At 45.5% G+C, this 12,451-nt stretch overlaps 1 protein-coding gene across 1 annotated transcript; it reads left to right on the forward strand.

The window, feature by feature from the left end:
* Positions 1–2,432: 2,432 nt before the first annotated feature.
* LOC119427128 (solute carrier family 35 member G2) lies at positions 2,433–8,912 on the forward strand. Its single transcript, XM_037694707.1, has 2 exons — positions 2,433–2,654; positions 7,396–8,912. Exon 2 carries the CDS (start codon positions 7,415–7,417, stop codon positions 8,756–8,758), a length of 1,344 nt encoding a protein of 447 aa, XP_037550635.1. The 5' UTR covers positions 2,433–2,654; positions 7,396–7,414; the 3' UTR covers positions 8,759–8,912.
* The last annotated feature ends 3,539 nt before the right edge of the window (positions 8,913–12,451 follow it).

The raw sequence follows: 12,451 nt of genomic DNA on the forward strand, positions 1-12,451 counted from the left end.
ATCAGAACACGGTTTGTGGCCCAACCTTTGTTCACGTAGACACATACACCACCACCCTGTGCCTTCCCAGTTAGCTCTCTGCAGCGATCTGCCCGAATAAAATTTCTGTCATCCAGCTGGAACGCTGAGTCTGGCATGTTGTTATTACGACATGTTTCTGTGAGACAGAGTACAGCGCAGTTCTTCATCTCCTCTAAGGCATGCACTCTCAGTCGCAGCAGATACGGCTTGCTTTCAAAAGAACGAACGTTGGAAGAGAGATGGGATTGGGAGTTTATTAGCACTAGCTTTCTGTCTTGCTAACACACCAGCCTGTCTCCCTCTTTTCTTTCCCCGCTCACAGCGCGTCCTCTTCCCGTTAGAGCGCTGCGATCTCCACACTGATGTCCGTAGAAGCTGTAATCTGCTGAATGTAGTTTTCAGATCATTGTCTATGGCTGCTGTATAATAATAATAATAATAATGTGTTATGTGTTGTCATCATTGTATGTTCCCATGCAATGACAAAATTGGATCTGTGCATTTAATCCATTCATCCCCAGGTGGTGCAGTGGACAGCATCTGGATTCAAACCTTCTCTTGTGCTCATAAGTTTGGTTTGGCTATAATTCACACACTTAAAGCATGCGGAGTTGGGCTTGGAGCCAATTTCAAAACTAAGAAAAACTGGGTTTTCACTGGGAGCCTGTGAAGCTGCAGCTGTGGTAAACATGGCCATCTTGTTGTCATTGTGATTGCTCAGGATGGGAGACTGTGGTGAAGTGAAGATCCAACACAGTCTGATGGCTTCCTTGGATAGATACATTTTACTAATTGGCTTTATAATGAAGGCAAATATTTTTGTACAGTTCCCTGAGATGATTTTTGTTGTGACTGCATTGTTTAAATGAACAGAATTAAATTGAATTCATCCATTAAGTGTCACACTCTGTCCTTGTCTGTCTTTCCATTTCTGTCTTCCCCTTATGCTTTTTATATTTATTTACATTGTGCTGGTTCATTCTGTCCTGGTGTTTCTGAATCTGTATTCTCTGCCAGTTTCCACTCATTCCTCAGTGTGCCTCTCCAGTCTTTATCATTCACACCTGTCCCTCATCAGCTACCTGCCCAGGTGCTCTACTTACCCCCTCTCCTTATAAAAAGCTCTTCTCTCCTCCACTCTGCGTCCGCTCATTGTCCTGTTATGCACAGACGACCCAGTCTTCCTCTGCTCCTGTTGGTCTGGTTATCCGTGTGAATCTGTGCCTGTCTTGTTTTTGCCTGATCCCTTTTTGTAAGTTTTATGCTGCCACGCCAGCCTTTTTGTTGTTTAAAATAAATCATTTTATCTTAAGCTCCTGCCTTGCTCGCCTGCCTGCCAATGGGTCTAAAGACTGAGGATTGTGTCATTAAGTTTACCCGCTTCTTCCTTTATGGGTCACTGGGGTCACTGGTGCCATATGCAGCACTCACTGTAAATGGACTGCACTTATTCATTCAACCTTTATTTACACGGTAAATCCCATTGAGCCTCGAGGACTCATTTACAAGAGAGACCTGATTTAACAAAGAAAGATGACAACAATGGACAACAGCAACAACAATAAACAATTATACACTTATAACACTTATACACCACCTTTCTATCTCATCAAGATACTCAAAGCACTTTACAACACAATCTGTGCCTCATTTACACATTCATGCAGCTCTATACTAGATCTACACAAAGAATAATCAGAGCTCTATCACATTCAGACACTGATGGGACACACATCAGAGGCTATGAGGGGTTCAGTGTCTTGCCCAGGGACACTTGGGCATGTGACTGCTGGTGGAATCAAACCGCCAACTCTCGCATGGGAGGACGACTGCTGTAACCACTGAGCCACAGCCGCCCACTGTGAGAGGCAGAGTACACCCTGGACAGATCTCCTGTCCATCACAGGGACAGAGCCAGACAACCATCATCTAGGAGCAATTCAGAGTTACCATTCAGTCTAACATGCATGTTTTTGGTCTGTGGGAGGAAACCAGTGCACCCAGAGAAAACCCAGGCATGCACTGAGAAAACAGGCAAACTGCACCCAGAGAGGCCTCCATCCGGGATTCAAACCAGCGACCTTCTCTCTTAGAGGGAACAGCTCTACCGACTGCGCCACGTGACTCTCTTAGATTGAACTGAAATGAGTTAATCCAAATTGAATTCACTGTAATTGAATTTGAAAGTGTATCTGAAGTGATGTAGTTTGGGACCTGTTCTTGTGCACAATGAAGCCCTCGAGCTGCAAGCGGCGGGAGGTACACGCAGAGGCTCCGGCGCATGCTCGCACACTGGATGAGAGCTCCCTCTCTCTCCCCCACACTGGATGAGAGCTCCCTCTCTCTCCCCCACACTGGATGAGAGCTCGCTCTCCCCCACACTGGATGAGAGCTCCCTCTCCCCCAGTGTCCTCTCTGAGCAGGGGGAGGGATGCACGCGGACAGCAGGCTCCCAGAAAACAGCATCTGTCTCCGGAGGGAGGTGTAGTGTGAGCAGTGCCCCTGGAGACCCCGGCACCGCTGGGGACAAGGAGTGGACATTAAGAGACAAGCACGAGGTGATGAGGCGTTTGAGGCGCTCAGTAAACCAGAGCACCCGCTGGTGAACTTCAGACCTGATTCAAGCGGAGCAGGTGAGTGAATTCAGGAAACAACTCACGATTGAAGCTCGTCTTGTGTTACAGGTAACAAGAGCGCGTTCACGTTCAGCTGTCGGCCAGCTCACCGATGAGCGGGCGCGCGCTTCTTCCCCATTCAAAAATTTGATTGAATTGTTGCGACGGAGTTATTACATCATATTTAATGCGTTAATTCAAAGCACAACCTGTCACGAGCATAATCCACCGGCTGATTCTGGAGGTGTTGGCTTCGCCGCGTGCCGTCGAAATAAATCCAATCGAATTAGGAATAGCGTTATTACGGTGCCTTCTTAATCTGAGCGCGCATTCTGGGTGGTTTTCAGTGTTTGCGTCCACGTAGCTGTGATCGTGGGTATAACCCCAGGAGAAAAGCATAACCTTGAAAAGAACGCGTCACGCCGCATCATCGCAAACTAAACGCACATTTCCAGTTATTTTCTGGTTAGTTCAAGTTTAGGCTCTGGAAGCAGCAGAATGAACCATCATGCTGCTCCATTAATATCATTTCATTAAAGAACAGCTGTAAAATGAGTCAGCAGCAGGACATGTTCACCTGGTGGCTGGTGACATGGTGAAGGTGCTGCTCATGGGTTGTGGCAGGATGGCAGCAGCACTGACAGCATCATCTGACTGTGGAGACATCATCCTGATTCTTTCTTCTTCTTTATGGTTTGTTTGTTTGTTTATTTATTTATTTTGCCCATGTCAGTGTGTGCGTTGTCTGTTAGCAAAATATCTCATGAATCAATTCAATTCAGTTTATTTATAGAGCACCAAATCACAACAAAGTTGTCTCAGGGAATTTTACATTCACGTTTATAAAAAAGCCAATAAGTAAAGTTCTCTATCTAAAGAAGGACTCACTGGATGGATTTTAATGAAACTCTTGGGAAACAGTTATTGCATTACTTCTAAAAGTATGAACTTTTGAACACAACCTAATTTAAGATGGCCGTCACAGCAAACTTATTTTAGACAACACACAAACAGCTCTAACTCCGTTGATTTTACAGGCTTGGACCTATATTTGAGGTGCTAGCACAACACACACTCCAGGTGTCTCTTGTGAGTGAGTCCCCGAGGCTCAATGGGATTAACTTGTATAAAGGTTGAATGAATTGCACACAACCTCCTAATTGTGGCATTTTAGTTCAATAAGAGTTCAAACCAGTCAACTGAACACAATCCAGTTTTACATCCCTCCAGTCCAGTACAAAATACTCATAATGTGTATTGAATACAGTTGTTGAGACAAGACAACCAACACTTTTCTGAAATCTGCCTTCACAATTTAACATGTTGTGAGGATCTGTCTGTTTAGTGTCTTGTGACCCCTTTTGTTTTTTTGCTCACCCTTGAGTTGTCAACTCAGAATCAGAATAAACTTTATTATCATTGTACAGCGAGAATATGTCCGCTCAGTCGTGCGAAAGATGGGCAGACTGGACGTAGCTGCTGCTACGATTACGCGGCCTCTTATCCTTTTCAGAATACATTTTTAGATAGAAAAGGGACCAAAGGCGTGAGGAGAGGACAGTGGCATTACAAAACAGATCTCTTCACACTTTGTCCTATCAGGACACGAGTTAAGACATAAAAAACTCTGCCAGCAAGCACATTTATGAACATGTTACAAATGCATTTGATGGCAAGGCGGTCCATGAAACACTTCCAGATAGACCATAGTCCTGATATGCTCAGCTGGCAAAGTTCTTATAAGCCTCCATAGACATTCTCTGGGGGTGGGGGGTGCGATAGACAAAGCTTTTCCTTAATTTACACATTTCCCAGGACAACTTGATGTGTCAGCCTGTTTTTGAGGGCAACCAGGGGAGTCAGATTCAGATAAGCCACAATTGTTCCACTGAGATTCTCAGTGGAACATGAGGGCTCTCCAGGACCCTGTCGCTTTGTTGAAAAGATTTTGTCAATTGCGTTGAAAGTCCAGTTGATCAGATCCATAACAGTAGTTTTCATTTTGGAAGATGTGTAAAACAGGAGCTCCGATACACAGACAGAGAGCAAAAAAGCAGGAGGAGGACAGGAGAGGGAAGAGAAAGCGTCCGCCTCATACGAGAGCGCGTGAGGAAAAACATCTCCTCCTGCACCTGTCCCTCATTGTCCTGTCCCAGGTGTCTGTCATTGTTTCCTTGTTAGCGTCCCTTTATGTTCTGCATCTCTGTGTTGTCTGGGCATTATTTCCTGCCAAGCTTCATGATCTGTCTCCCTCCGTGTCTCCCCGCTCACACATGTAAGTTTTGCTGCTTCGTCAACTTCTTTGTTTTGTTTTTCCTCAATAAATTAATTTCTATTTTATTCTCTGAGTCTCTGTGATCTTCCTGCACCACCGCTCACGACGCATATGACAACTACGTATACTATTTTTGATTACATTTTTTAAAACATGAACAGTCATTAACACGTAAAACATATCTAGCAGGATTTAAATGCCCTCATGCTGTGTAGTTGCACTAATATGCAGGAATGCTTCTAGTCACAGAGAAACAAAAATACACAGATGCCTGATAAAAACACTTGGAGAAATAAAAGTGCTGCTCCACTGGTGACTAGAGAGAAATCTAATCCATCAAAGGCTAGCTAAATCTGAAAATGTCAAAAAAACTACCTTAAGGCTGAACGTTTCAGAAGTCTAGTTATAGGTTCAAAGTATCAAAAGGCCAGTCAAAAGTAGCAAAATGCTAGTTTATGCTTAAAGTAGCAGAATGATAGCTATATGTTAAAAGTAACAAAAAGTTAGCTAAAAACTACAAGTAGCTGAATGGTTGCTATAAGCTAAATGTAGCATAAAAAGACAATGCTTATTGAAAGTACTTCTATGGGAAAATATTTATAGAGTTAAATATTTTGAAAGATATACAAGTTATAAGAAAGTAAAAGTCAAAGCACCCTACACTTGAATGAGCTGAACTTGTTGATTTATAAATTGCTAAAATAGCATAAAGCATGACTATGAAAAAATGTACCAAAAATGAAAATGAAACGAGTGTGAATACTAAATCAGCATTCACTCTATAAACAAATAACAATTTACAACAATGATCATTAATCAGGTTATATCTGTTTAAACTCAGTGGATCTTATTGGATCATGTGCAATGTTTGAACGGCTTCAATTTTTATGACGTGACGCACCTTTCTTGATGTTCGGTTGACTGGAACAGCCTGAAACAGTCAGAAATCATTGTGTTACAGAAGTTATAAAATATTAAAAATAACCTAATACAAAATCTTGAGATGTCAGGCGCAAAGTTAAATGATTCTCAGCTACCACATGAAATTTTAGATCAACTTCTATAAATCGGACGGAGTTATAGGCATTTCTGTGTTTCCTAATGTTGATTAGCAGTGATGGCCATCTTGAATTTAATCAACTCCAAAAGTGAATACATTTTAGATCTACATCAAGTGATGGCTTTAACAGGAAATATTTTTTAACAGACAAAAGAGAAAGAAAGATGAGACAAATGAGACAAGAAGCTCTTGCTTACATAACTATCATTGCCAACAGACAGAGCTCCTTGAAGGTTTTCTTATCTCAGAAGAAACAGTGGTCTGATAAGACCTTTTTTGTTTGATATAATTCAGATGGTATGGATTTAGCATGTACAGAAAACAGTTAAAGTGATGATTAGTCAGACGTGAAACGCTCACGTACATTCAGTGGCAGACATTGGAAGGCATGAGTCACTGCTATTATTATCTCAGATATTAAAGATATATGAGACACCAAGATGGATCCCAGAGACAGACAGCGTGACGAGTGGGAGGATTTGCAGGAGAGTATTTATTGCCACAATGTAAAAGTAAATGATCATGGTTTTGCCCATGTCTCTGTATGTGCCTCTGTGTTCATGTTCGCAAAATACCCCATAAACCAGTGGACATTTTTCATCAAACTCTCAGAAAGCAATCATCAACTGATTAACTGTTAGAGTCAACCTGATTAAAGATGGCTGCCACAGCTAAACAATTTTATCAAACAAAAAAGTAGCTATGGCTCAGTCATTTATATTGATATTGATCTAAAAATGGAAAGGCAGCAGCTCATACCATCCATCCATCCATCCATCCATCCATTATCTTTACCCACTTCTTCCTTTTCGAGTCACGGGGGTCACTGATGTCCATATCCAACTATCACTGTGTGAGAGGTGGGAGACACCCTGGACATGTCTCCAGTCTATCACAGGGACACATGTGATGTGTCCTCCTCCACAGATGAGACAAACAGCTTGATACCCAACATATTATCTAAGCACAAACTGACTATATATAAACTATTCTGAATCAATTAATTCTGTTTGTTTATTACCTAAATATATATTTAACCAGTGAATGAATTTTAATAAAACTTTCAGAAATAATCATTGGATATACATATAAATGTTTAACGTTTGGAGTCAGTCCAGTTCAAAACATCAGCCTCAGCTAATCGACTCTAACACAAAAATGGCAATGACTCAGTCAACTTTACAGATCTTGGGTTAAGTTTGATGTGGTAGTAGCTGAGAGTCATTTACAACACATACGTGACATAATGCGATGTAGCATGAAGTTGTGCACATTAATTTCAAGGTCATTTTTTTCAACAAAAGATTATATTAGTCTAAAAACCTAGGCTAAAACTTTGGCATGGTGGGTGACATGCATTCTTTGGAGGAATGTTGGACCTTGAACTTGAAAATGATTTTAAGCGTGTTTTATTTCTCTTTCAGGTGTAGGTGAGGTTTTAAAATGGAGTCCACTCACCTTTTAAGTGGACCCAAAAAGAGAGTGAAGATCCATCCTCATACAGTTACAGCCAAGTACACCACGCAGCAACCTGGAATACACACACACTTTCCCCAGCCTGGAGATGAAGGCTACGATGATGCTCCATCTTTTGAGGACTTTGGTTCCTTTGTGGAGGAGACGTCAGACAGGAAACAACTGACTGAAAGCAGGAAGTGGCCTTTAACAATGTTCGGCTCTAAAGACAAAAACAAGGATGCATCCCATAAACTCCAGCCTACTGGAGGAGAAGTGAGCGAGGGGGGAACCAAAGCAGCAAAGGGGTCTGGCAAAGGAGTCGGGGAACAGTTGGCCAGTTTTGGTGAGGCTTCGGTGTCTGCGTCTCGCCTCACCTGGCTGGGACTGCTTGGCGCTGCACTGGCACATGGCTGTTTGATTGCTCTGACCTGCCTCGCCTCAGAACGCTTCGGCCTTGGACCCTTGTTCATCCTCTTGGTGCGGTCCATCGTACAGCTCCTATCTCTGGCAGTGCCTCTGCACAGGGGGCAGAACCCTTTCGGACCAAAGGGATATCGATTACGTTTGCTCTGCTATGGCGTGGCCTACTCCCTCTCCCTCTGTTGTGCCTACTCTTCATTAACCTTCATCTCCTCTGGAAACGGTGCAGCAACATGGCGCCTGGCAACAACAGCACTGTCTGCAACCCTGGCCTTCCTGCTCTTGGAAGAAAGACTGGGATTGACTGATGGGATAACCCTAGCTGTGGGTCTATGTGGTTTGGGGCTCCTGTTGCTTCCCACTACTGATGAAAGCTTTTCCAATTCACCAGTTGACCCAGTTGCATTCTGGAAAGGAGCTTTTGGATGGTCTCTTTCAGCTCTTGCTGGGTTGTGGATGGCATTGGCTTTGGTCGGGTATCGCTCGCTGAAAGACAGGGTTGGAGTCAGTACTGCTTTGTTTACGGTGAGTTGGACCGGGTGCCTGCTGACTCCAGCAACTCTAGTTCTGCTCCATGAGGGCTGTTCCTGGCCATTGAGTGCTCCAGCCTGGGGCCTCATCCTGGGTTTGGTGGTCTGCTCTGTAGCAGCCTTCTTGGGAATGACCCACGGTCTCACCCGTCTTCACCCAGCTCTGGTCTCAGCCTCTCAAAGCCTGGAAGTAACCATCGCCATGCTCCTTCATCTGGCCATGCTTTCTTCAGTCCCTGCTGCACCTGAGGTGGTGGGGAATGTGATGATAGTGCTGAGTGTTGGCTGGCTGGTGGCCTTGAAGCTGCTTCCCTCTCGAGTTGGTGGGCGGCACCAGAGGGAGGAGTACGAGGAGATTTTGGAGTCACCCATCAAATAGCTCATCGTCTCCACATTCTGTCGTTCTGTTGTCCACATTGTCTTCTTCATGAGATCAGCTGGTTCCACTGTACATAAAAGACTGATGTCTACTGGAGATTAATCTATTTTGTGTTCTTGGTTTTGCTTTTGGAAAGTGCAAATATTGTGTTGTCTGTTACCGTGACTACATGATGTGATATTAAAATCTCTCAGAGAGAATTATTGTCAAAACTTTATTATCACCCGACATGGAAGGTGATGATGGACAATAATGTTATTGCCTGTGTGTGTGCGTGTGTGTGCGTGCATGCGTGCCTGTGTGTGTGTGTGTGTGTGCGTTTTTAGTAAAATATCTCACGAGTCTCTGGACAAATGTTATTGAAACTAACACTGGTGACTGAAGAGAGAAAAGATTAAACAGGGAAACAAGAAAAATGAGTGATTTCAGAGGAAGGTAAATGCATGACAAGCAATACAAATTGGTGGTAAGGAGCAGGAAAAGAAAGAAGTGAAATGATAACATACAAATGAAAGCGTTTAAAGTTGAAGAAGAGGGCAGCTTGATGTTGGCAGATTGATGTGCTGTACCTGGTCAGGTGAATTTGTCTGTCTTATTATGAAAATTTTATATTTTGGTAGAGAAAACAGAAGCACACTAAGTAAACTATGACATGCAAACATGCAAAGGTTGTTTATAAGCCTCAGTAATTATCTAAAATAGGCCCCCATTTGGCTGGCCTTTAACATTGCCTGGACAAAGACTTTTGCCCTTTTCCCCATACCCTGTACTCTAAAACTAATCTCACAGATATAACATACTAACTATTAATTACAAATTGGTAAAATGTCTCTTAAAAATGACCAGAATATCCCTTTAAAACAATTTGTCTAAGAATTGTCATAGCAGTTTATCCATCCATCCATCCATTTTCTTCCGCTTATCTGGGGTCGGGTCGCAGGGTAGCAGACTAAGTAGGGAGGCCCAGACTTCCCTCTCCACAGCCAATTGGGCCAGTTCCTCTGGGGGAATCCCAAGGTGTTCCCAGGCCAGCCGAGAAACATAGTCCCTCCAGCGTGTCCTGGGTCTTCCTCTGGGTCTCCTCCCAGTGGGTCATGCCCAGAACACATCCTAACCAGATGCCCGACCCACCTCAACTGGCTCCTTTCGATGTGGAGAAGCAGTGGCTCTACTCTGAGTCCCTCCCGGATGACCGAGCTTCTCACCCTGTCTCTAAGGGAGAGCCCAGACACCCTGCGGAGAAAACTCTTTTCGGCCGCTTGTATCTGAGATCTCATTCTTTTGGTCACAACCCAAAGCTCATGACCATAGATGAGGGCAGGAATGTAGATCGACCGGTAAATTCAGAGCTTCGCCTTTTGACTTAGCTCTCTCTTCACCACGACAGACCGGTACAGTGCCCGCTTCACTGCAGACGCTGCACCTATCCGCCTATCAATCTCACGTTACATTTTTCCCTCATTCGTTAACGAGACCCCAAGATACTTAAACTCCTCCACTTGGGGCAGGACCTCCTCACCTGCCCGGAGAAGGCACTTTTCCGGCTCAAGACCAAGGCCTCGGAATTGGAGGAACTGATCCTCATCCCGGCCGCGTCACACTCGGCTGCGAACCGCTCCAGCGAAAGCTGTACATCACGACCTGATGAAGCCAATAGGACCACATCATCTGCAAAAAGCAGAGACGCAATCCTAAGGCCACCAAAACGGATCCCCTCAACACTTTGGCTGCACCTAGAAATTCTGTCCATAAAAGTTATGAACAGAATTGGTAACAAAGGGCAACCTTGGAGAAGTCCATCTTTCACTGGGAACGAGCCCGACTACTGCCGGCAATGCGGACCAGGCTCTGACACCAGTCGTACAGGGACTTAACAGCCCGTATCAAAGGGCCTGGTACCCCATACTCCTGGAGTACCCCCCACAGGGATCCCCGAGGGATGAAGTCTGACGCCTTCTCCAAGTCCACAAAGCACATGTAGACTGGTTGGGCAAACTCCCACACACCCTCCAGGACCCTGCTGAGGGTGTAGAGCTGGTCCAGTGTTCCACAACCAGGACGAAAACCGCACTGCTCTTCTTGAATCTGAGGTTCGACTATCCGACGGACCCTCCTCTCCAGAACTCCTGAATAGACCTTACCAGGAAGGCTTAAGTATCTGATCCCCCGTAGTTGGAACACATTCTACGGTCCCCCTTTTTGAATAGTCTGCCACCCCAGTCTGCCAATCCAGGGGAACTGTCCCCGATGTCCATGCAATATTGCAGAGTGGGGAAAGCCAACACAACCCCACAACATTCAGAGTTATAAGGAACTCTGGGCGAATCTCATCCACCCCTGGGGCCCTGCCACCAAGGAGCTTTTTAACCACCTCGGTGACCTCAGCACCAGAGATTGGAGAGCCCAACCCAAAGTCCCCAGACTCCGCTTCCTCAGTGGAAGACATGCTGGTGGAATTGAGGAGGTCTTCGAAGTACTCTGCCCACTGACCCACGACATCCCGAGTTGAGGTCAGCAGTACACCACCTCTACTATAAATAGTGTTGGTGGTGTATTGCTTTCTCCCCTAAGACGCCGGATGGTGGACCAGATATGCCTCGAAGCCATACGCAAGTAATTCTCCATGGCCTCTCCAAAGTCCTCCCACACCCAAATTTTTGCCTCAGCGACCACCCAAGCCACATGCCGCTTGGACTGCCGGTACTCATCAGCTACTTCCGGGGTCCCACAGGCCAAATAGGCCCAATAGGACTCCTTCTTCAGCCTGACAGCATCCCTCACTGCCAGTGTCCACCACTGGGTTCGAGGGTTACCGTCACAACAGGCACAGACAACCTTGAGGCCACAGCTCTGATAAGCTGCCTTGATAATAGAGGCGTGGAACATGGCCCACTCAGACTCAATGTCCCCCACCTCCCCCAGAACATGTTCAAAGCTCTCCCGGAGGTGGGAGTTAAAGCATCATCTCACGGGAGACTCTGCCAGACGTTCCCAGCAGACCCTCACAATACGTTTGGGTCTGCCAGGTCTGACTGGCATCCTCTCCACCATCAGAGTCAACTCATAACCAGGTAGCGGTCAGTGGACAGCTCCGCCCCTCTCTTCACCTGAATGTACAAGACATGCGGCCGCAGATCAGATAAGATGATAACAAAGTCGATCATCGAACTGCGGCCTAGGGTGTCCTGGTGCCAAGAGCACATATGGACACCCTTATGCTTGAAGATGGTGTTTGTTATGGGCAATCCATGATGAGCACAGAAGTCCAATAAAAGAACACCACTTGGGTTCAGATCAGGTGAGCCATTCCTCCCAACCACACCCCTCCAGGTCTCACTGTCATTGCCCACGTGAGTGTTGAAGTCCCCCAGCAGAACAAGGGAGTCCCCAGGAGGCACACTCTCCATTACCCCTCCAAGGACTCCAAAAAGGGTGGATAATCTTCTGAGCTGCTGTTTGGCACATAAGCACAAAGAACAGTCAGAACCCGTCCCCCCACACATAGGCTGAGGAAGGCTACCTTCTCGTTCACTGGGGTGAACCCCAACGTACAGGCACCAAGATGGGGGGCAACAAGTATGCCCACTCCTGCTCTGTGCCTCTCACCAGGGGCAACTCCAGAGTGGAAGAGTGTCCAACCCCTCTCAAGGAAACTGGTTCCAGAGTCAGAGCCATGCATTGAGGTGAGTCCGA

This window comes from Nematolebias whitei, chromosome 21 (assembly GCF_014905685.2).
Source record: "Nematolebias whitei isolate Nwh7 chromosome 21, NemWhi1, whole genome shotgun sequence".
NCBI lineage: Eukaryota > Metazoa > Chordata > Actinopteri > Cyprinodontiformes > Rivulidae > Nematolebias > Nematolebias whitei.

Excerpts from the sequence above, each read along its gene's own strand:
- LOC119427128 (XM_037694707.1), top strand. The coding sequence starts at position 7,415 with ATGGAGTCCACTCACCTTTTAAGTGGACCCAAAAAGAGAGTGAAGATC.